Source organism: Pristis pectinata, chromosome 4 (assembly GCF_009764475.1).
Source record: "Pristis pectinata isolate sPriPec2 chromosome 4, sPriPec2.1.pri, whole genome shotgun sequence".
In the NCBI taxonomy this organism is placed as follows: domain Eukaryota; kingdom Metazoa; phylum Chordata; class Chondrichthyes; order Rhinopristiformes; family Pristidae; genus Pristis; species Pristis pectinata.
The window spans coordinates 66,796,256-66,821,232 of record NC_067408.1 but is presented as its reverse complement, the minus strand read 5'-3'; the positions used below and the strand labels follow the sequence as shown (position 1 = coordinate 66,821,232).

At 43.4% G+C, this 24,977-nt stretch overlaps 1 protein-coding gene and 6 non-coding genes across 7 annotated transcripts; all 7 read left to right on the top strand.

The window, feature by feature from the left end:
* Positions 1–2,755: 2,755 nt before the first annotated feature.
* On the top strand, positions 2,756–2,828 carry trnar-ccu (transfer RNA arginine (anticodon CCU)). The gene has a single exon. It is a non-coding gene; the product is annotated as a tRNA-Arg (tRNA).
* A 1,147-nt stretch (positions 2,829–3,975) lies between these two features.
* On the top strand, positions 3,976–4,048 carry trnar-ccu (transfer RNA arginine (anticodon CCU)). Its single transcript has one exon. It is a non-coding gene; the product is annotated as a tRNA-Arg (tRNA).
* Positions 4,049–5,101: 1,053 nt separating this feature from the next.
* Positions 5,102–5,174, top strand: trnar-ccu (transfer RNA arginine (anticodon CCU)). The gene has a single exon. It is a non-coding gene; the product is annotated as a tRNA-Arg (tRNA).
* Positions 5,175–6,095: 921 nt separating this feature from the next.
* trnar-ccu (transfer RNA arginine (anticodon CCU)) lies at positions 6,096–6,168 on the top strand. Its single transcript has one exon. It is a non-coding gene; the product is annotated as a tRNA-Arg (tRNA).
* Positions 6,169–10,474: 4,306 nt separating this feature from the next.
* Positions 10,475–10,547, top strand: trnar-ccu (transfer RNA arginine (anticodon CCU)). The gene has a single exon. It is a non-coding gene; the product is annotated as a tRNA-Arg (tRNA).
* Positions 10,548–11,062: 515 nt separating this feature from the next.
* On the top strand, positions 11,063–11,135 carry trnar-ccu (transfer RNA arginine (anticodon CCU)). The gene has a single exon. It is a non-coding gene; the product is annotated as a tRNA-Arg (tRNA).
* A 3,363-nt stretch (positions 11,136–14,498) lies between these two features.
* LOC127569644 (uncharacterized protein C13orf42) lies at positions 14,499–20,443 on the top strand. The gene is made up of 3 exons (XM_052014443.1): positions 14,499–14,900; positions 18,695–18,842; positions 20,199–20,443. The coding sequence occupies exons 1-3, from the start codon at positions 14,499–14,501 to the stop codon at positions 20,441–20,443; spliced, it is 795 nt and encodes a 264-aa protein (XP_051870403.1).
* The last annotated feature ends 4,534 nt before the right edge of the window (positions 20,444–24,977 follow it).

The window sequence follows — 24,977 nt, the reverse complement described above, 5'->3', positions numbered from 1 at the left end:
TTTAGCGACCACACCTTCAGCGCCTCACCCAAGTAATTTACATAAATCACTTAAACTCGAGGACCCAGCACTAATCCATGTGATTCACCACTCATTACATCTTGCCAACCACAAAAAAGTCCCATTTATTCCTACTTTTCTCTTCCTCTTTCCTTATTCCTTTTTCCTATTATTCAGTCAATCTTCTATCCCACGTCAATATATTACCTCCTGCACCATGATCTTTGATGCAGCACCTTTTTAAATGTCTTCTGGACATCTAAGTCAGGCCGCAGTCAGAGTATTGTGTACTGTTCTGGTCTACACTACAGGAAGGATGCGGTAACAATAGAAAGGTTGCAGAAGACATTCACTAGGGTGTTGCCTGGAATGGAGGGCTGTAGTTATAAGGAGATATACAATAGGCTGAGTTTATTCTCACTAGAGCATAGGAGGCTGAGGGGTGACCTCATAGAGGTTTATAAAATTCTGAGGGGTACAGATAGGGCAGAGTCTTTTTCATAGGGTGGGAGAGTCTAAAACTAGAGAACACCAGTTTAAAGTGAGAGGCCCACCAGTGGTTACAGGATAAACTTAAAAGAGATCTGAGGGGGAAATTTTTCACACAGAAGGTGGTGGGTATATGGAACGGGTTGCCAGAGGAAGTGGTGGAGGCTCCATGTGTTGATAGCCCACCCAGTCTCTCATCACCACCACTGGAGCTATCATGCAAGCTGCTGTCTCCTCTCTCTTCCTGGCTCTCCCAAGCTCACCCAACGCCACCCCTCACACACAGGTTCTCCACACTGAGCCGCTGGCAGTTATTTGTTGGATTTGACCCAGTACATCAGCAGGGACGGCAGGAGTCCCGCGTCTCTCTACATACGTAATGCTATAAGGGCTCACTTTAACACCGATCCCATCACTGGTCTTGTTCCTGGGAACTCTTCCTGTGTGCTAAGCACGTTACCAGTATATATGCTTCCTCTCCACATCTGATGCTATCTTAGACCTAAGATAGTGAGTTCTCCCCTTGGAATTCTTCTTTCTCACTGGAGTGCATCTATTGTGTGTGTTCTGAAAGATCAGTCCCCATGACTGCAGATTCCAGTTTGTCCCACTCATAAAGAACCTTTCCTGTTATTCCAGATGAGAATCTTCTCTTATTCCTGTTGGATAGAATCTAAATCCAATACTCAAGGGGAGAGTATATCCGCACTGCTCCAAGTTAGATTCCATCTCCTTTACTCCAGGATAAAATCTGTCCAGCTCCTTCCAGGTTTAAATCTGTTCACAGTGCTCGAGGTTAGACTCTATCCCCATTACTTCAGATTAGAATATGTAACTATTCATAAGAAATTCTCAGTAACATAATCAGTAACAAATTCTCATCTGGAATGTATCCCCATTTGTCCAGGTTCAAATCTGATCCGAATGCTCCAAGACAGATTATGTCTCCATTACTCCAAGCTGGATCATATCCATGTTATGGATCTGGTCGCCCCATTATAGGAAGGATGTGGAGGCTTTGGAGAGGGTGCAGATGAGGTTTACGAGGATGCTGCCTGGATTAGAGGGCATGTGCTAAAAGGAGAGGTTGGACAAACTTGGGTTGTTTTCTCTGAAGAGGCAGACGCTGAGGGGAGACCCAATAGAAGTTTTTAAGATTATGAGAGTCATAGATAGAGTACACAGCTGGTATCTTTTTCCCAGGATTGAAATGTCTGATATTAGAGGATATGTATTTAAGGTGAGAAGGGGTAAGTTTTTTACACAGAGAGTGGTGGGTGCCTGGAATGTGCTGCCACGGATGGTAGTGGAAGCAGATATAATGTAGGTGCTTAAGAGTTTCTTAGATATGGCCAATGTGCGAGGAAGAGGGATTAGATTAATTAGGAGTCATTGGTTTAGTTTGATTGGCACAACAGCGTGGGCTGAAGAGCCTGTTCCTGTGTTGTACTGTTGTGTGTTCTATTTTCTGTGTTATTCCAGGATGGAATCTCTCCCCCATTCCACAAGGTTTAAATGATCCACAGCGCTCTCGGATAGTACATCTCCCCATTCCTGCAGGATAGAATCTTACTCACTTATACTCCAGCTTAGATCACTTCCACTACTCCAGGATAGAAACTCCCTTTTTCTCCAGTGAGATTCTTCCCGACTGATTCCATGACAAAATCTATCCCAGTTTCTCCAGGTTAGTATCTATCCTCATTACTCCAAGTTGGAATGGGTCACCACTAAGCTAAATTAGGAAATGTCCCCATTATTTCAGGTTGGAATGTGTCTGAATTACTCCAGGCTTTAACTATACTGATAACTCCAGGTTAGAATCTATCCCTAATAACCCGAGAGATGTCTGTCCCTATTGCTCCAACTATGCTTGTATCCTCAGTACCCCAGGATGGAATCCTTGCCCTCTTACACTAGGTTAAAACTACACCCATTTTTCCCTGGGAGAACCTGTCTCCAGGTTAGAATCTCAATTACTCTGGGCTGGAATTTAATCCCTTTATTTCCGATGAGATCTTGGTTAGAATCCTGGATAGAATACACAGCCTTCCACAAAGTTAGAATCCTTTCCCATTACCTGAAGTTAGAACTATCTGATTTAGGTTTCCATTATCGAAGGTTAGAATCTGATGTCATCACTCCAAAGTAGTATCAGTTCCCAGTGTACGTGGTTGGAAGCTATCTGAGTCCTGTGGGTTTGAAAATCTCCCTGGCAATCCAGGTCTGGCAACCTTCCTATTAAGGTCAGCTACTAGCTCTACTAGCCCCAGTGGCCTAATGGATAAGGCATTGGCCTCCTAAGCCAGGGATTGTGGGTTCAAGTCCCATCTGGGGTGAGGTAATGTTTTCTCACTGGGTTATGTTGCTTGAACATGGAGAGAGTCATTTCTAACCTGCTGAATAGTCTCCTTCCTTGTTGTAAATTTGCCATGTTTCTCTCATTCAATACCTCTGATGAGAATCTGTTCCTACTTTTCCAGGTTAGAAGTTATCTCCCTTGTACAGGTTAGAATTTAAACCAATTCTTTCAAGTTATTTCCCCAGGCTCTACACCAAATACTAGAATCCACACCAAATACCCCAGTTTCAATTCTACATTAATCCTGGTTAGAGAATATACCCAGTGCACTGTGCTAAAGTCTGTCCTCATTATTCAAGATAAGGTCCTTTCCCCTCCACACCAGGTTAGAATAATTTTCTATTACACCTGGTTAGAACTACCACATTACCCCCAGACAAAAAGTACCCCATTGCTCCAGATGAAAATCTTTCCCCTATCACACCATGTTTGAACCTGTCCACATTACTCAAAGTTAGGCTCTATCACTATCACTCAAGATGATAATATGTAGCATTCATAAAATTTATAATTAACTCAAATACTCAAATCTGGCATGTATTCCTATTTTTCCAGGTTGGAATCAGTTCCAAGTACTACAACATAGATTATGTCGTTATCATTCCAAATTCAATTACATCGACATTATTCCAGGATGGAATGTATCCCCCATTTTACTAGGTTTAACCCGGACCTGATAGGATCTCTCCCCGTTTCACAGGTTAAAATCTTTTTCAATTACTCCTGGTTTAATCTACTCCAGGGCAGAAATTATCCCTTTTACTACAGGTGAGATTCATATTTTTCACTCCATGTGATAACCATTTCCTCAGGGTTAGAATCTTCCCTGATTATGCCACGTTAGAATCTCTCTCCATTAATCAAGGTGAGAATCCCCATTATTCCAGGATAGGAACTACCCCCATACAAAAGGTTGGAAACCATTCTCATTACTTGAATTTAGATCTATCTCCAATACCCACATTTAGAATCTAGCCCTATTAGTGAAGTTGGGAATCTGATGAGATCACTCCAGAGTAGAATCTGTTCCCAGTGTACATAGTTGGATGTACCATCTGTAACTCTCCCTGTGGATCCAGGTTCAGTAACTCCTCATCGATCAAGGTCAATCACTGGTCTGAGCAGCCCCAGTGGCCTAATGGATAAGGCATTGGCCTCCTAAGCCAGGGATTGTGGGTTCAAGTCCCATCTGGGGTGAGGAAGAGCTTTCATTTAGAGTGTCAATTAGCTGTTGCTAGTGTATGGAGATGGTTGGATAGCTATTTTTGAACCAGCTAAATGGTCTCTTCCTTTGTTGTAGATTTTCCATGCTTCTCTCAGTCAAGGCTGCAGGTGGGAATCCATTCCAGGTCCCTTTGCTCCAAGTTAGAATTTATACCCACTTGCAAGTTATACGCTCTCCATATATTTTCAGGTTTCTATAAATCCCCATTGATCTCGCACCCAATCCCTTCTCATGATCCTAGCTGAGAATTTATCACCTTTACACAAGGTTGGTGTTCCTAGAGCCCAACATTAGAATTGACTTTCATTATAGAAATTAGAATGCACACCAAATATTCCAGTATGGTTTGACATTAGTCCAGGTTAGATAATATACTCAGTGCACCAAGAAAAATCTATCCCCATTGTTCAAGATCAGGTCCTATCCCTTTTGCACCAGCTTAGAATCATTTCTGTTACTCCGGTTTAAATCTACCTCTTAATGAAAGTCACAAATCCTCACGTCTAGATTGCATCCCCATTTTTTCAGGTTCAATTCTATTCCAAATACTCCAATACAATATTACTCCAATTTAGATTATATGCACATGGCTCCAGGATGGAATCAGTCCCTCATTACACTAGGTGTAAACTATCTCCAGTGCTTCTTGATTTAACCCCTCCCCATTTCTGCAGGATAGAATTTATTCCAGTTCCTCCAGTTTAGAATCTATGCCCACTCAGTTAGAATTATATCCCAATGCTCCATCGGGTAGGTGTATCCACATTAATCCAGGATAGGAATTACCCCATTACACAAGATTAGAAATCATTCTCATTACTTTAACTGAGTTCTATCCTCATTACCATGGTTTAGAGTCTGGCTCCATTGCTGAAGAATAAAATCTGATGACATCGGTCCACAGTAGAATCTGTTCCCAGTGTGCATGGTTTGAAGCCATTTGATTAATCTAAACTTGAAATTCCTCCTGTGAATCCAGGCTCAGCAATTCCCCCATTAATCAAAGTCAGCTACAGGCAATAGCAGCCCCAGTGGCCTAATGGATAAGGCATTGGCCTCCTAAGCCAGGGATTATGGGTTCAAGTCCCATCTGGGGTGAGGAAGTCCTTTCCTCTTGTGTTATTTAACTGTTACTATTGCATGGAGAAAGTTGAAAAGCTATTTTTGAACCAGCTGAATAGTCTCTTTGTTGCAGTTGATCTATGTTTCTCTCATTCAGTACACCAGGTGAGAATCATTCTCATTATTCCAGGTTAGAAGTTTTCCCATTGCTCCAGGTAAGTGAATGGTCGAAGGGAAGTAGCTGTTCTTGAACCTGGTGGTGTGGGACTTCAGGCCTCTGTACCTCCTGCCCAACGGTAGCTGCGAGAAGATGGCATGGCCCAGATGGTGGGGATCTTTGATAATAGTTGTTACCTTCTTGAGGCAACGCCTCATGTAGATACTGCTGATGGTGTGGAGGGATGTGCCAGTGATGTACTGGGCTGAGTCCACTACTCTCTGCAGCTTCTTACCTTCCTGCGCATTTGAATTGCCGTACCAGACCATGATGCAACCAGTCAGGATAATTACAACAGTTCAACTCAAGAAGTTTATTAGAGTGTTCAATGACAAGCCGAACCTCCTGACCTTCTAAGAAAGTACCTTCCTTGTGATTGCATCTATGTACTGGGCCCAGGACAGGTCATCCAATATGTTAACAGCCAGGAATTTAAAACTGCTGACTTTCTCCAGCACTGCCCTCCTTCCCCTTCCTGAAGTCAACAATCATCTCTTAAGTTTTACTGACGCTGAGCGAGAGGTTGTTGTTATAGCTCCACTTAACCAGGTGTTCCATCTCGCTCTTGTACGCTGATTCATCACCACCTGTGATTTGTCCAACAACTCTGGTGTCGTTGATGAATTTGTGTATGGAATTTGTACCTGGTTGAAGATGTCTGAATACTGTGGGATTGAAACGCTTGTGAATCCAGTTTTGGTAATCTCCCTATTTTTCAAAATCAGTGTCTAGCCTGTACAGCCCCAGTGGCCTAATGGATAAGGCACTGGCCTCCTAAGTCAGGGATTGTGGGTTCAAGTCCCATCTGGGGTGAGGAAGAACTTTCCTTCTGGTCTTGTAACTGTTCTCAGAGCTGAACAATCTCTTCCTTTGTTGCAGTTCTTCCAGATTTCTCTCACGCAACAGTCCAGGTGGGAATCCATTCCCATTGTTTCTGGGCTAGAAACTTTTTCCATTGCTCCAGGTTAGAATTTACACTGACTTTTCCAGGTTAGGTTTTCTCTCTATTTCTCCTGGCTTGAATATATCCCTTTTATTCTTACACACAATCCCGTTCCATGATACCATTCCACATTACTGCAAGTTAAAATATACCCCCATTATTCCTGGGTCACATAGGTACTGCTAGACTGTGAAGAAGGTTGGATAGCTATTTTTCAACCAGCTAAATGGTCTTCTTTTTGTTGCATGTTTTCCATATTTTTCTCATCCAATACGGATAAGAATCTGATGAAGGGTCCCAACCCGAATGTTGACTGTCCATTTCCCTCCACAGATGCTGCCTGACCCACTGAGTTCCTCCAGCTTCTTGTTTGTTATACCTGTTTGGAAACTGGCTCAACACTCCAGGTTAGATTCAACATTAGTCCAGATTAGAGAATATACTCATTACACCAAGAAAATTCAATCCTCAAAACCCCATCCCCTTCACACCAGGTTAGAATCATTTTCTATTACTATATTACTATATACTATATAAGATGTTGGTGAGGCCGCACTTTTTGTATTAAGTACAGTTTGGTCACCCTGTCATAGGAAGGATGTTATTAAACTAGAAAGAGTGCAGAAGAGATTTACTAGGATATTGCCTGGATTTGGGGGCCTGAGTTACAGGGAGACTTAGGACTTCATTCCCTGGAACATAGGAGATTGAGGGGTGACCTGATGGTGGTATATAAGATCATGAGGGGCATAGACAGGGTGAAAGCACATAGTCATTTTCCCAGGAAGGGGTTGCTAAAAACAAGAGGGCTTCAGTTTAAGATCTGAGGCGAGAAATTTAAAAGGGACATCAGAAGCAGCTTCTTCACACAAAGGGTGGTGCGTATTTGGAATGAGCTGCCAGAAATAGTGGTTGAGGCGGGCACATTAACAACATTTAAAAGCCATCTAGATAAGTAGATACATAGGAGAGGTTTAGAGGGCCATGGGCCAAATGTGAGCAGATGGGACGAGCTCACTGGGCAACACAGTCGGCATGGATGAGTTGGGCCGAAGGGCCTGTTTCCGTGCTGTATGACTCTATAACTCTACTGCTGGTCAGATCTACCCCATTATTCCCAGACAAAATCTACTCCCATTGCTCCAGGTGAGAATCTTACCCTATTATTCCAGGTTTGAATCCACCCAATTACTCAAGGTTAGACTCCATCCCCCATGACCCCAGATGAGAACATGTAACCATCGATAAAGGTTAGAACATACTCAGGTCTGGAATACATCATTATTTCTCCAGGTTCAAATCTATTCCAAATGCCCTGAAATAGATATGTCTCCAAGTCAGATTATATCCAAATTCCTCTAGGAATCTGTTCACCCCATTAGATCCCTGATAGAACTTTTCCCCCATTTGTGCAGGCCACAATCCTTTTGAATTACTCCAGTTTAGGACTATCCAATCACGCCAGGATCCCTTTCTCTCCCGGTGAGATTCTTTCTTTTTCTCGCTATTCCAGTTCCTCCAGGTTTGAATCTGTCCCCATTACTCTAGTTTAGAAATTCTCATCAATCAAAGTTAGAATTTGCATGACTCCAGGTTACAGTTGTACCCCAATGCTCCAGATGAGGTATTCCCTCATTAATCCAGGATAGAAGGTATCCCCATTGCACAATCATTCCCATTACTTGAAGTCAGAACTATCCCCATTACCCCAGTTTAGTGCTGAGCCCTATTACTAAACATTAAATCTGAGGCCAGCATTCCAAGGTAGATTCCTGCTTGAATCTGTCTGAATGCTGTCAGATTGAAACGTTCCCTGTGAATCAGATTCAGCAACTTCCATATCCATCATGATTAGTCATTTTTATGCCCCAGTGGCCTAATGAATAAGGTACTGGAGACACAAGAGATTCTGCAGATGCTGGAATCTGGAGCAACACACACACAAAGTGCTGGAGGAACTCAGCAGGTCAGGCAGCAGCTATGGAGGGAAATGAACAGTCAACGTTTCGGGTCAAGTCCTAATGAAGGGTCTCGACCCGAAATGTCAACTGTTCATTTCTCTCCATTGATGCTGCCTGACCTGCTGAGCTCCTGCAGCATTTTGTGTGTGTTGGATAAGGCATTGGCCCCCTAAGCCAGGGATTATGGGTTCAAGTTCCATCTGGGGCGAGGAAGCATTTTCCAGCTGGGTTCATGTTGCTGTTGCTGGAAAATGGAGAAGGTTGGACAGCTGTTTTCCAACCAACTGATTTATCGCCTTCATTATTGTAAATTTGCTAAGTTTCTCTCATTCAATAACTCAGGTGAGAATCTGTTCCTTTTTTTGGGTTAGGAGCTGTTCCCAGTGCTCCAGTTTACAAGTGTCAACATCTCAGAGGATCTATCCTGGGCCCAACACATTGATGCAATCACAAAGAAGGCAAGCCAACAGCTCTACTTCATTAGGAGTTTCAGGAGATCTTGGTAAGTCGCCAGACGGTCTTACAAATTTCTATAGATGTACAGTGGGCAGCATTCTGACTGGTTGCACCACAGCCTGGTATGGAGCCTCCAATGCAAAGGATCGCAAGAGGCTGCAGAGGGTTGTAGACTCAGCCAGCTGCATCACGGGCACAACCTTCGAGGACATCTTCAAGAGGCGGTGCCTCAAGAAGGCGGCATCTATCATTAAGGACTCTCACCAAGCCCTCTTCTCGTTACTTCTATTAGGGAGGACATACAGGATCCTGAAGACCCAAACTCAATGATTCAGGAACAGCTTCTTCCCCTCTGCCATCAGATTTCTGAATGGTCCCTGAACCCATGAACACTACTTCGTTATTCCATTTCTTTTGCACTATTTACTTATTTTCCATAATTTATAGATTTTATGACTTTGCACTGTACTGCTGCCACAAAACAACGAATTTCACATCATATATCATTGATAATAAATCTGATTCTGATTCTTCCAAGGTAGAGTCTCTCACTATTTGACCAGGCTCGAATACATCCACATTGCCCTTGCAAACGATTCCTTCCCAGATCAGACTCTATTCAATGAGAACTGACACAAATTCTCAAGTTCGGAATGAATCCCCACTTCTCTAGATTCAAATCCATTGCAAGATAGGACTTGTCTCCATTACTACCACATTATTCCAGGATGGAATCTGCCCCCTCATTATACTCAGTTTGAACTACCCCAACCACTTACTGATAGAATCTCTCCCCAGTCTGGATACATCACGGCTTGGTACGGCAACTGCTTTGCCCAGGACCGCAAGAAACTGCAGAAAGTTGTGGATACAGCAACCAGCCTCCCCTCCGTGGACTCTGTCTATACCTCTCACTGCCTTGGTGAAGCAGCCAGCATAATCAAAGACCCCACCCATCTGGGTCATTCTCTCTTCTCTCCTCTCCCATCAGGAAGGCACATACCACCAGGCTCAAGGACAGCTTCTATCCCATGTTGATAAAACTATTGAACAGTTCCCTTATACGATGAGATGGACTCTTGACTTCACAATCTACCTTGTTTGACCTTGCACCTTATTGTCTACCTGCAATGCACTTCCCTGTAGCTGTGACACTTTACTCTGTATTCTGTTATTGTTTTTAACCTGTACCACCTCAATGCATTGTGTAATGAACTGATCTGTACCAACGGTATGCAAGACATATTTTTCACTGTACTTCAGTACGAATGAGAATAATAAACTAATACAAATACCAAATAGATTCTTTTTCAATTCCTCCATTGCTCCAAGATAGAATCTATCCCCTTTTCTCAAGGTGAGATACTCCATTTAGAATCTTTTCCAGGTGAGAATGTGCCCCCATTATTCCAGTTCAGAAATTGTCCCCATTAATCAAGATTGGAATTCCTATTACTCCAGCATTAGTATTTTATCACTTTACTCCAGTGGATATATCCCTACTAAACCAGGATAGAAAATATCGCCACTATGCAGTGCAAGGTTAAAAACCATTCCATTATTTGAAGTTAGAACTCTCTCCATTACCCCAGTTTAGAGTCCAGCCCTATTTCTAAAGGTTAGAATCTGACGTCATCACTCCAAAGTAGAATCTGTTCCCAGGATGGAATCTGCCTGATTATTCTGGTTTTGAAGCACTTTGTGTGAATCCAAGTTTGATCACCTCCCTATTTGTCAAGATCATCCACTGTTATGAGCAGCCCCAGTGGCCTAATGGATAAGGCACTGGCCTCCTAAGCCAGGGATTGTGGGTTCAAGTCCCATCTGGGGTGGTGTAGAACTTTACTTCTGGATCATGTAGCTGTTGCCAGAGTGCAGAGTAAAGTTGGGTAGCTATTCTTCAACCAACTGAATGGTCTCCTTCTTTGCAGTTTTCCCTTGTTTCTCTCATTCAACACTCCAGGTTTAAATTATTTTCAGCACTCTTTCCCTTACTCCAGGTTAGGAAATCACATGGATCAAGGTTAGAATTCCCATTATTCTAGGTTATACTTTTATTTCATTTTTAGGGATTATGTCTTTCTCCATTAATTCAGAATTGGGAAAGACCCCCTATTACGCAAGGTCAGAAACCATTCCCATTCCTTGAAGCTCAAACTATCCCCATTACCCCAGTTTAGAATCCATCCCCATTACTGAAGTTGGAATCTAATGATGACGACAAAGTTAAATTTGTTCCCAGTGTACATGGTTGTATTCTTTCTGATTACTGTGGTTTTGAAGTGCCTTGTTTGAATCCATGTTCTGCCACCTTGCTATTAATCAAGGTCAGTCACTGGCACAAGAAGCCCCAGTGGCCTAATGGATAAGGCACTGGCCTCCTAAGCCAGGGATTGTGGGTTCGACTCCCACCTGGGGTGCTTTCCTACTGGATCATGTTGCTGTTGCCAGAGATTGGAGAAAGTTGTGTGGAAATCAGAAAACTACAGGTGTGGAAGGTTGGGTGGATGTTATTCAACCAGCTGGAAGGTTTTCTTCTTTGGTGTAGTTTTTCCATGTTTCGCTCATTTACTGCTCCAAGTGAGAATCCATTCCCATCCTTCCAGGTTAGAAGTTTTTCTCTTGGTCCAGGTTGGAATTTATACCCACTCTTTGAGTCAGATTCTTTGCTTTTTTCTCCAGGCCAGAATATATCCCCATTACAGTTGTACACAATCCCTTCCCGTGATCCTAGCTGAGAATTCATCTCCTTTATTCAAGGCCAGTGTTCCTATTACACCATGTTAGATTCAACCCACATCACAGAAAAAACTAGAATCTACTCTGGGGTAGATTCCAGGTTAGAGAATACATCCATTACACAAAGTTAAAATCTCTCCCCATTATTCAAGATCAGGACCTAACTCCTTCATGAAGGTTGGAACCATTTTCTATTATTTCTGATCATATCTTCCCCATTGCTCCCAGATAACTCTACGTTCATTGCCCCAGACAAGAATCTTCCCCGATTATTCTGGATTTGAATCTGTCCATGTTACTCGAGGTTCGAACATTACTCCAGATTCAAACATGTTACCATTCCTAAGGTCAGGAATGTATCTCCATTTTCCAAGTTCAAATCTATTTCAAATGCTCCAAGGTAGATTATACTTCCATTACTCCAAGTCAGATGATATCCACCTTCGGCCAGGACGGAATCTTCCCGCCATTCCCTTAGGTTCAAACAATCCCCATTTCTCCAAATGAGATTCTTCCCTCTCACTCCCTGCTAGAATCTATTCCAGTTCATCTAGGTTGGAATCTATCCCCATTTCTCCTGCTTATAAACTCTCCCCATTAATTGGGGTTAGAATTCCCATTATTCCAGGTTAGAATTGTATCTCAGTGTTCCAGATGAGATATTAATCCAGGACTGGAAGTACCCCCATTACACAAGGTTAGAAAACATTCCTATTTCCTGAAGTTAGAACTATCCTTATTTGCCCAGTTTAGCCCCATTACTCAAGGTTAGAATTTGATCTCATCATTCCAGAATAGAACCTGTTCCCAATTCTACCATTTGTAAACTCTCTGATTACTGTGGGACTGAAGTTCCTGAACCCACAACTTCCATCACCAAAAGGTATAAAAAGGCAGCAAGTGCATGGGATCAAAGGATCTCATTTCATCAGGTCATCAACCTTACCTTTGTTTCCCTCTCCTCAGATGCTGCCTGACCTGCTAAATATTTTGAGTGTTTGTTTTTATTTCAGATTTCCAGCAAAGTTTAAAAGACACTTTCTAAAAAAACGTTGGCCACTTGTATTGGCTCACTGATATTTAAGTTCAAATGCAAATCCAAGAGATAAAACATCTCAAAATATTTGACCCAAACTTTGAGCACAATTTGCACATATCACCCAGAGCAGAATCTCCACCCCAAATCTAACAATGATGCTCAGCTAGAATCAAACAATTACACACAGAAGAAAGTTGTTCAACCCATTGCAGCAGTGCCAGCTCTTTTAATGAGATGCAAGTCTGCTAACTTTTCCTCTTAGTCATGGAAATTATTCTGTTTTGGGTAAACCGCAGGCACTTAACGCTAGGTTAGAATCCAACTCCCTTCACAAGTTAAACACCAATTTAATATAGCTCTTCTTCAATCACCTGAAATCGTGCAGCAGTGGGAAAGTGAGCCCGTACCCACATTACATCCGTTTTATGTTTTTCTTCCTTATAATCACATTCTGGAGAAATGTAAGAGTGGTTGACTTCTCCTTGTCAAATTGTTTTGCACTATCACACAAGGTTAAGATCTACCCTTGTATAAGAAGTCCAACCCTGACACCCTCACTAAACTTGACCGTATGACTGTTTTCCAACACGAAGAGATAGAGGTGATAATAATTTAATCTGCCAGTGGATGAAGTGGTGGGATTGAGTGCGGCACTGATTTTATAGCCCGTTTGACTTTACATTGAAGTCAGTGAGGAGTAATATTGGTGAAGGCTCAACGCATCCTCCGAGCTAATCACGTGGGGTTCCCGCCTAATGCTCAGTTAAAATTACACCCAGAAGTGTCAGGTTGGTTCAGTTGGAGGGTCTCTTGCCACCAAGTTAAATAGATGTGGATTGAAGCTCCCCTGCTGCCCGGATTTGTACCCTTTGTGTATGATGGTAATTTAATGCAGTGCTTGCGGTATGCTACAGTCATTTGTGCTGCTGTATATATCACAATTCTTTCTTTAATCCTCGCTTATTAAAATGTTAATTGGGAGCTGGTATCCTGTGGCGTAAACTCCAATTATGATGGCGTCCATTGACACATACTGCACATGGATTGTCCATAATCAAAACCACGTACAAAACCGCTTCTGTCTATAGCCAAAGGCAAGTCTCCTCTTCCTAGCGCTGCAGGACCCATTCGAAAAGGGCGAAACACCAACAGTATCAGTCTGTGGCTATTTCCTTCTTTTTAATACATTATCAAATAAAGGGGGTAGGTGAAATCAACCACCTTTAGTTCCTGAACTGTTCAGCGAGGAACAGACAGCCCGACAAACACAGTAACTTTATCCCGACCCATTCATGATTTAACACTCGCCCAGCTCCTTTGAAATGCTCGTTGCAAAACGTAGCACAATTTATTTCCGCTCAGACATAATGCAAGAGCTAACTGTAAATACTTTAAGATTTTTTAAGACGTTCCTGATCTCAGCATGAAGTTAGATGCCCCATCCGGCAACATGAAGAGGGCAGTGACTATGTTGCCCACCACCTGCCTGACACTTCACTTTTCTTAATTGATCATTTCTGTATAAATGATGTTTCAACTAGGCGACGTTGACACCGGCTTTTGTCTGCAAAGAAACAGGGAGACACTTGAGCCCAAGTGCTCGTGTAACAGAGCGGGAGGTGCTATCGGATTGCAGCTTTATGTTACTGCAGAGTCAACCGTCTCCAGACACTTTCTGCCTTCCAACTCTACCCCCGCACACACCGACCCGGGCAGCCGCTGCGACCACGCTGTATGCGTCTTCAGCACCTTGGTCAGCACCCCTGCTTTGGAGTGAAGGGGGACAGTGAAACTTATCTGGAGGAATTGCGTTTGAAAGGACATTGGACATAATATAATCAGCAATGTAACCAGGGCACAGCGGGATCTCCTTCCCGTCAGTCCAGTTTAAATGATAAACCCATGGTTACAAACCCAAATACTATAAGATACAGTGAAGATGCTATCATTTATCACCCTCTAACACTTGGCGGGCTGTGGTGTCTCGGAGCTCACCGCCAGGGCCATGCTGAAGAAATTGAACGTGATGTTTCGGGCAGATGCCGTGAGTAAACTGGGTGAATCCAGCCGCAGCCGAGAGTGTCCGATCAACGACACCGGCATCAGGCTGGTCCGCAGCACCTCCCTCTACCTGATCGGGGAAAGTCACCAACACATCGGCAGCTCTTTGAAACGCAGCCAGAGCGCGGTCAGCGTGGACTCCTCCATCTACAACATCAAGGCTGAAGATAGGCTGTGGATGTTGTCGAGGACACAAGACTGCCTGCAGTACCTGCACGACCTGATTGTCCTCCGCCAACAATACCGACCAGCCAGCGACCCCGGCAAGTCCAAGGGCCCATCCTCAGTCTCGGTCACACCTACCAAATCCAGCAAGAAGCCACCGCCTCGTAAACACACCTCTAAAGTAAGTATATCCGTTCCCACTAGCGCACAGTGATTGCATTCCTAATTATCTATGACTTTATGACTCTATGACTCTATCTATCCCAGCTCCTTAACGTTAGGAGTGTTGCCGTTATTTGTACAGCATTAGTTCGGTGCCGTACAACTCTATGACTCTGTAGATTGCTACTTGATGGTTGACGTAGACACGGTAGCCCATTTCTGTGTTATGACTCTAGTTTGCCGCTCCTATGCATAAATGGACAATGATCTGCAGGCAGGCAGGTAGATAAATATTCCATGACATCACTCGAAGAAGATCGGCGAGCGCTCGGCTGGTACATAAACGGCCATTATTTCATTGTAACCTGACACCTTGATTGACACCTTTCCCCAAGTTAGGACACTAGTGAACAGGCACAGAGTTGGCTACAAAACGCCCCGGGACTGCATGGGGTCTTAAATTCAAGCCTTTCTTTCACTTGGAATGGTGTTGAGTCAGATGTGTTTACAACGCATGGCAACTTTTCTTTCGGAAATCTAACCTAAACTGAACGCCTGATTTAAAACAAAATCTGCAGACAGTGGAACTCCGTAAAAGAGACAGAAAGGTGGGCAGTGTGACTGGGATCACAGGTCAACCAGCTGTTCCCCAAAGGAGCTTGGCTGTGGCTTGTGGGGATAGCCTGTCCCCTCTGAGTCATAAGGTTCGGAGTTGACACCTCTGTACAGAGTCTTGGGCATGTTGATCAGGCCGGCACTGCAGTACCACGCTGTCTGTGGTGTGATTGGTTGGATGGGATAATAATTATCTGCCATGAGAAGGTTCAGGTACAGTGTGGGTACATTTTCAGCAGGGCAGTTAAAACCAGAGCTCCTTGGATGTCTAAAAAGATGAAATGTCACATAAGTGAAAAAGAGGGCATGTCAGGTTGATAACACAGGTACAAATCATTGCTGATTTTAGGAAGTTTGGAGTTTGGTATTGGTTTATTATTGTCACGTACCGAGGTACAGTGAAAAACTTGTCTTGCATACCGTTCATACAGATCAATTCATTACACAGTGCATTGAGGTAGTACAGGGTAAAAACAATAACAGAATACAGAGTAAAGTGTCAGCTACAGGGAAGTTCATTGCAGGTAGACAATAAGGTGCAAGGTCATAACAAGGTAGATTGTAAGGTCAAGAGTCCATCTCATCATATAAGGGAACCATTCAATAGTCTTATCACCATGGGATAGAAGCTGTCCTTGAGCCTGGTGGTATGTGCCCTCAGGCTCCTGTATCTTCTGCCTGATGGGAGAGGGGAGAAGAGAGACTGACCCGGGTGGATGGGGTCTGTGATTATGTTGGCTGCTTCACCAAGGCAATGAGAGCAAGAGGTTTAAGTATAAAAGTATATAGAAAGTTTAAGTACAAAACAGAAAGAGAGAGGCAAAGTGAGAGCATGAGAAAAGACTGGCAGCAAATATAAAAGGTAATCTAAAAATCTTCTATGGACACATAAACAGAAAACAGGCAGCAAGAGTACAGGTGGGGCTTATCAGCAACCACAAAGGGGATCTACTCATTGGTGAGGTGCTGAGTGCGTACATTACATCGGTCTTTCTTGCAGTAGATGACACTGCTGGAGTCTCAGCAAAGGAAGATGGAGTTGAGATCCTGGATGGGTTAGAAATAGATAAAGAGGTGGTACTAGAATGGTTAGCTGCACTAAGTGTGGATAACTTACCTGGTCCAGATGGCATGCACCATAAACCCACCTTACTGTGCCCTCTCATCATCTGGTCTGATCACTCTAACCAATATGTTAAATGGGGACACCGTGGTGGGTTCAGTGCCAAAAAAATACCTGGAGAGTTTCTTGACCAAAACTCCTTATTAGTCTGAAAATAAAACCACTCAGCAGTTGCAACCACCATTTAGGAGGGGGTAATTCTGCAAGGCTTTGTTCCTGTATGGAGAGGGAATGAAGCTAAAAAGCCTATTGTGCTATCCATCTGGTGATCCTTCTCAGGAAGAAGGTACTAAACTATTGCTTCAGTTGATAACTCCTCACTCCAGCCCTGAGTGATGTGAGCAGCTGTGCTTCATTTCAAGGGGATCGATTTTGACCTTTAAGATGACTGTCAAATGGAGTGATGGATGAGGAGAAATAAGGCAAAAGGTAGTCACTAGTGACTTGAATAGTTTCAGTCTTTAGCTGAGAGGGACATTCCTGCTACAATACTACAGCCACAGGAAAAAAAGTTATTATGTTTACCTTAAAGTGGGCCCTTTAAGAAACAGCTTAAAGGGATAGCCACCTAATTTTCTGGGCTCAATTGAAGCAGCTGTCTTAGGGCAAACCAATTTTGCAGTGAGGTCCTCAGACATTCACTGGGCCACATTTTTGGGTGGTCACAGAACCTAAAGCCTAGGTCAGGTACAGGCAATACCTGTGCCAAAATAACCAATGACCCACATCCATCTTGTGATGAGTGTATTTTCTTTCCACCACACTAGAAACAGGAGGCTGTTCAGCATCCAACAAATGGGCCCTTGACTGGTGAATTGTTACCTCAACTGTCAAAAAATAGATTTGTAAAATGTCATTTTTAAATGGGTCGATAGTTAGACCTACAATTATTGGTCAATAAATTTATTTTGCTTCATAACTGAAATAGGAGTGATTAAAATGGGAAACACCACGTGCATTCATATATCCTGCACTCTGCATTGTTCAAAAGACTTATCAATTGGGTCAAGGGAGGCCTCAATTTTTAAATATAATACTTGTTACAAATAGAACAACCAATTAAAAATTGAAATGCTTTTACAATCCCTGAATACAAAAATACTCCCTGTGCTAAATATTCCTTTCATAAAAAGTAAACAATGAACAACCTGCAAGATATCAAATGGCCGCATGACTTTAGAACTGTTTAAAACATTTGTGTTCATTGCTTGACCATCCCACTGTTTGTAGTGCCAGCCAAGGAACTTTCCTCTGAGTCAGAAAGTCGTGGCATTGAGTTTCACGGCAGAGACTTAAACACAGTGGTGAGGGGGCCAACTTTGCAGGTGTGGTGTTAAACTGTAACACCACACCTGCAAAGTTGGCCCCTTCACCTTTGGTCAAGGTAAAAAAATCCCACAGAGCAGAGAAGTCAGCCCAAGCTTCCCGAGCAATATTTGCCCACAATCAACATCGCTGAAGCACATTACCTGGTCTTTATAGGCTGCTGCTTGTGGGATTTTGCTATACACACATTGAGTGCTGTGTTTCCTATGTTATGACAGTGATGGCAAGTCGAAAGTGCTTTATTGGCTGAAGAACCACTAGGAGATGTCTTGAGGTTGGGAAATTTGATATTTTTATGCAAATCTTTCTTCTTATGTTATCCCCAAATTCAATGTATAACAAGCATATCAAAATAAGCACTTAGCCTGAGAGACTTTATTCACCTTAAGCTCTGGTGTAGTTTGCACCCTCTCTCTGTGACAGTTTGGGTTTCCTCCTGGTGCTCTGGTTTCCTCCCATATCCCAAAAATGTGCAGGTTAATAAGTTGATTGATGACTGTAAGTGGTTCCCAGTAGGTGGTACGATCGGGAGGGGACAGTCGATAGGAATGTGGGAAGAAGAACAAATAGGATTGGTGTAAATGGGTGTTTGATGGTCAGCACAGCCTCAGTGGGCCAAAGAGCTGCTGCCATGTTATGACCCAGTTCAGAGCTCAGGGATACATTTCTCATCTGCAGCTAAAAATTTTGTTGGCAACTGAGGAATATTTTCCATCCTTATCTAAGTAAAACTGCTTTTTATTCAACAGAAAACAAAGAATGAATCTAATCCCACCCCAGCACCAACAGAGGCAGAAACACTCGCATACTTCGATTCTGTCATTGCAGCTTTCGATCAGGGAAACAAGCCCAGAGTTCATGCAGCAGAGGGCATGCATCTTGACATGGACTTTGTTAGTAAGTTTTTCTTAGTGGAATTCAAAGTCTACCTTGTTAAGCCTCATTGGTCTGCTCACTGAGCCTTAGGACATTGTACGTTTACAGTTTCTGAGGAGCTCAGTGTTGTACAATAATCTAAAACATTTAGATCTAAATCTTGAAATCAAACTGCAGCCCCTTACATTGTGTTACAATGGTAACACAAAATATTGTTCCAAAAATTGTTATTATACATAAAACTGAGTTATCTCCAACACTGCGTGGACCTGAGATTTTTTGTTTATGTCTTTGATTATCTGACTGCCTTTTATGTATTTGGAGACTGACAAAATCACAATGGGTTCTGGGTGGGTGAGTGGCAAATTGTTCCACTGATTGGGTAGTCAGCAACAAGGAGGACATTGCCTCTGGTCTCATGTCATAGGCTGGTTGACCTTTGTTGGGTGAGGTTATGGAGGGATGTGGAACTGAGGCCAGTGAATCAAGCTGTGGTACAGGTTGGTGAGCTGCCTTGTGACAATTGGCAGCTGGATCTCACCTCCCACACCACCCCCTGCCCCCACCCCAGTGCTGCCATTTCATTCAAACATGCTTGACGGATGTCTTGTGGTCTACCTGTCCCCGTATCTTTCCCACTGAAAACTGTGGGAGGCTGTTCTGGTAGCAACATAACATCATGACACGATCCCAGCCCCATAAAAGACAGAATAACACAAACTGAGGGATGATTGTAAAATGTTGTAAGAGTTTGCATTCATATTGACCTTTAGTCACTTTGGGATCTTCCAATGGAATTTGCAGCTGATGAGGTATTTCTGAAGTGTACTCACTGCAGTCATGTGGGAAATATTTACTTAATTGATGGATTTGGATATAAATAGGAAAAATGGAAGTTTGGTAATGCAAAATGGAAGTCTGGTTCTGTCTGATGAGCTGTTGAAACTGGAGGTAAATTGGAAATTTCAAAATGAGATTGATAAACTTTAGCTAAAGGCTTTGATGAATATTCACCCAAGGCAGCTAAACAGAACTGTGAAGCAAATCGACAATAATCTAATTGAGCAATGGGGCAGAATCGAAGGGCTGAATGGCGCACTGTAGGGTTAATGTTCATTCGTACAGCTGACAGTTATAGTGTTCTCATGGCTACCTCCGTATTTCAAACCCCAGACAATCCTGACTTCATCTGAAACATTGCTACTCTTATTTGGTGATTTGTCATCACTGTATGATTACACTCCTGCTAATTGGCTTGTGGCATTTTACTGTATTGAAAGTGGTCTAAAAATGCAGGTTCTTGAATCTAATGTTGGAGACAATTGCTTGTGTGCTAATGACAAGTCTACATTCCTCTCTTTCTGTATTTGTACCCAGTTGCCACCAGCACAAGTGAGCACAGTTTGCATTCCAACTGGATCCTTAAATCACCAAGAAGGTACTCAATTGATGTGGCACATTTGACAAAGGTGGAGGACTTGTCCCGAAGATACAGTGATGGGATGCGAATGAGCTTCAAGAGGCTAGAGCGACACCCGATGTACCTCCCCAAGCTGGTCGAGAGTCCAATTCACACGATGAGGTTCAAGCCAAAAGCACATAATGAAGATGATGAACTGTAGACAACTACACAGCATCAGCTTTGAAATGTGCGGACACCAGTCAACAAGCTTGTGTTTAGTAATTCAAATGTTTGTTTAACATTGCAACTTCCCCATTTAATTCATCAATGGCCATTGGTGGTGAGACAGGCATTTATTGACCAATCTAGTGGCTCTTACAAAGGTGGTGGTGAGCCAGTCACTGTGGACAACTGGTGAAGGTGTTCCCTCCGTGCTGGGTGTCAGGAGTTTCTGGAGTTACACCCTGTAGTGATGAAGGAATGGTTATATACTTGAAGGGAAATTTGTTCCCATGCATCTGCTGCCCAAAACCATCCTGGCGGTGGAGGTCCCCGGTTTGGGTGCTGATGAAGAAACCTTGTCGATTTGCGACAGTGTAGATGATGCACACTGCAGCCAAAGGGCAGTGGCAGTGGAGGGAGCAAGTGCTCAGGGTGATTAGCAAACAAACTCGACGGCCACTGATGTTTGGCAGAAGCTTTGCTGATATTACAATGCAGGTGGAAACTCTCTGGTCTGGCATTCTGCAGTCCAGCAGCACCTCTGCTTGGCACGTTTTAAATCTGTAGTACAGCTCTATACAAATTAACAAATTCTAACTAAGATCTGTCCTAATCTGTGGCTAATTAACCTACCAATGCAACTTTATCTCAGCCGTCAGTGCTTCAGACTTCGGGAAACTTTGGGTTAGGGACAGTCCTCCAGTTTCCATTTCCCATCACTGTCCCACTGTACTGGAAAAGAATAGTTCTCCTGCCCAGAGGCAGATGATCAGGGGGCATCACCAGTCAGGTCCCAGGAACGCCAGACTAGAGAGTTTCAACCCGTAACATGATTTTTTTAATGGCTGATTGATTTTTTTTGTACTTGTCCTATCCTTCTAATTTTAACCACTTTTCCTGAGAATGACAAATGCCTCACTGTGCTTTGGCCAGGGGTGAGAGACAGGTTCACATCAGAGAGGCACAGCGGAAGATTCCTTCCGTTTCCCACTGCCCACTAACGCCTTTTCCTGTCACAGTCACATTCCAACAGAGAGTGGGAAACCGGTGCAGCACCTCAAGGTGCAGCCTCAGACCGTAGTACCAGTCATGAAGTGTACAAAAATAGCCTCCGAGCACCTCGACGTGCACATAACCAAATGGACATGAAATGTTTGAAGGCTCATCCTCCAATAGGACAGATGCTGACAGGGACAAGCAGGTTGAAGATGTGTTTGCACTGTACAGGATGCAGATGTTATTGCCATGGTAACCAGTTCAGTATGTATAAATTGAACACCTAGCACTAATATTGGCCCTTAATACCTCAAAAACTCAAAGAATGCTTCATGGGAGTGCTCTCAAGCAAGCATTGACCCCCAAGGGATTAGTGTAGGTTTAGTGTAAATGAGTGGTTGATGGTCAGCAGGCACTCGGTGGGCCGAAGGGCCTGTTTCTGTGTTGTGTGACTCCCTGCCTATCAACAGGCAATAGAGGAGATTTCGGGCAGGTAAAGAGGCCGTTTCCTAAGGAACGGCCCAACAAAGCAGAGAGCTCTTGGGAGAGAACTGTAGCAATTTGGGTCTTGGTTGGTGAAGGTGCAGCAACGAAAGAATAAGATCAGGGATGGTGGATCATAGAAAACGTTCGACACAAAGGTCATTTGACTCATTGTGTCTGCAATGGTCAAAATAGAGCCATCTAACTCGATCCCACCTCCAGCTCTTGCTCCATCACAGCTCTTCAAGTGCACATCCAATGACTGTTGTGGGGGTTTCTGCCTCTGTCACCCTTTCAGCCTGTGAGTTCCAAGACACAATTACCTTCTGGGTGAAAATAAATGTCCCCATCTCCCCTCTAATCTGGCTATTTGTTTCTTTAAGTCCACACTGCCTGGCTATCCACCCCTTTGCTAAGGGAAATAAGGCCTTTCTATTTAGTCCATCTGGGACCCATATAATTTACTATTACTTACCTCAAGTGTCATAGTGACACAAAGCCATACAGCACAGAAACAGGCTCTTTGGCCCATCTAGTCTATGTCGACCATCAGTCACCATTTACCCTAATCCTGCACTAATTCTCTCAGCCTCCTCTGTTCCGAAGAAAACTATCCCAGCCTATCCCAATCTCTCATCACTGCAGTTTTCCAAGCCTGGAGACATCCCCGTAAACCTCCTCTACAACCCTTTAGCCAGCTCTCCAGTGTAAGACAGAGACACAAGGGAGACTGCAGATGTTGCAAATCTGGAGCAACACACACAAAATGCTGAAGGAACTCAGTGGGTCAGGCAGCATCGATGGAGGGAAATGAAAAGTCAGTGAAGATTCTGGCTTCTGTCCTCTTCCAGTCCAGTTCTGATGAAGGGTCTCAGCCTGAAACGTCGACTGTGCATTTTCCTCCATCAATGCTGCCTGATCTGCTGAGCTCCTCCAGCGTTTTGTGTGCGTTGCTCCGTATAAGCACATTTTTCTCATTGGGTGGTGACCAGGGAGGGTAGGGGGAGCTTTGAGGACAGGGCTGGATGAGGCCAGTAATGGATTTCAAGACGAGGAATGGGAATTTGAAAACCGAGGCTCTGCTGGACCTTGAGCCAATGAAGGCCTGTGAGCAGATAGGAGACACTCACAGATTGAAGCAGGAAACAGTCAGGCTGAGACTCCAGAGTCTCCCCACTGAAGGAAGGTCAGTGACAGCACAGTATAGAAGGCCAAAGAAGGGGAGGAGAGTGCACACTTAGGTAGCATTGTCCTTCAGCTACTTGTAGGTATTGTTTGAACAGCTGCCCTGGTAACTTCCAGTGCCATTAGAATGCTCTGGCAGTTCTTATTGTAACGTACGATGTAGCAGGCCAACTGCTCCGACTGTGGGATTTGATCGATCACTGGATGGAGCTTGGTCAATGGAATGGATTTCAACTGGATGGTCAACGACTTCTCCTTACTGCAAGCCAGCCCTTCTCCCTGCTTCCTCAGTGCTGATCTCACTGAGTCTCTGCCTGCATCCCATGGAGGGCATGTGCCCCGTGACGTGAAAACACTCCAATGGGGAACTAGCCTGTGAAACACTGCAAGAAAATCTACAAAAATGACCAGAAGTTCTTACTTCCCGAATCAGTTGTATGGGGATGGGAGCACACGTCAGGACCAATATTTAATGCCATTCCAACTGACAGCTTTGTTCTTGAAGCCCACGAAGAGTCAAAGTTGTTTGAAAACTGGAGTCACAGCAAAGGAAGTTAAGTTTCCCTCTCGAAGACATCTGAGCGAGTCAGTTGGTTGTGATGGCATGATTCAGCTGTGGTCACTTCTACTGACAATTACCAATTACAAACCTTTCACATCCAGATTGTATAGAAACTGAACTCAAATTCTCAATCTCCCACAGTGGGATTTGAAGTTCCATTCCAGAGGATTATTAATCAGGCCTCTGGATTCCGAATTCCATAACAGCCCCAAAAGAATGAAACACCACATCCCCCTGACCCAAATTAATTTATTACCTTATTTTATTAAAAGAATGTACCTGTATTGTACAACATATTATGTTTATGCAGTGAACCTTCAATCTGTGAAATGAAACATCTTAAATTTACCTTATTTTTTAAAAATCCAAATATATATCTAGGAGATTACAGTAATAATATGATTTGTCTGCACTTGATATTTCAGCCTTAACGTCCATTTGGATGGGAAAGATCATGAGCAAACTTAGAACATAGAACATCGAACCGTACAGCACAGGACAGGCCCTTCAGCCACGATGTTGTGCCGAACTAATTAAACCAATGTCTCCTAACTAATCTAATCCTTTGCTGCGTATTGACCATATCCCTCCCTTCTCTGCATATTCCTAGTCTATCCAAGAGTCTCTTAAACGGTCCTATGCTCTCTGCCTCTACGCGCATCCCTGGCAGTGCATTCCAGGTCCCCTCCACTCTCTGTGTAAAAAACTTGCCTTGCACATCTCCTTTGTACTTCCCCCCCTCACCTTAAATACATTTCAGTACTAGACATTTCAGTCTTGCGAAAAAGATACTGGCGGTCTGCTCTATCTATGCCTCACCTAATTTTATAAACTTCTATCAAATCTCCCCTCAGCCTCCGCCGCTCTAGGGAAACTTGTTAACAATCTCAGCTTGGAGTTAGGAGGTTGTAGGTCAGAGGATTGGTAACAGATTCTAGGTGAACCCTAGTGTGTGCTGCACTATTAGAAGCATTAACTTGCTGATGGGGCATTAACCCAAGGGCTGCCTGCCCTCTATGCTGAATGCTCTATTGAACAGTGGAGAAGCTCATTGAACTGGCTGGTTCCTCTTGCTCTTAAATCCTTTATTGAGGTCAGTGGTCTGCTTTTTGTAAGCCCAATGGTCCTTCCTGATAAGTGCTCTCTAACTGTAATTCCTTTCTTTAGAGCACTAATAAAATTCCATAACAAACTATCGGTTTTCTTCCAGCACACCAACCTCATATGCAACTGAATATTCCTGACTTATAGCTTGTAAATGTTCATTGTCTGTTTGCAAATAAATTTTTTTTTAATATATTGCAGT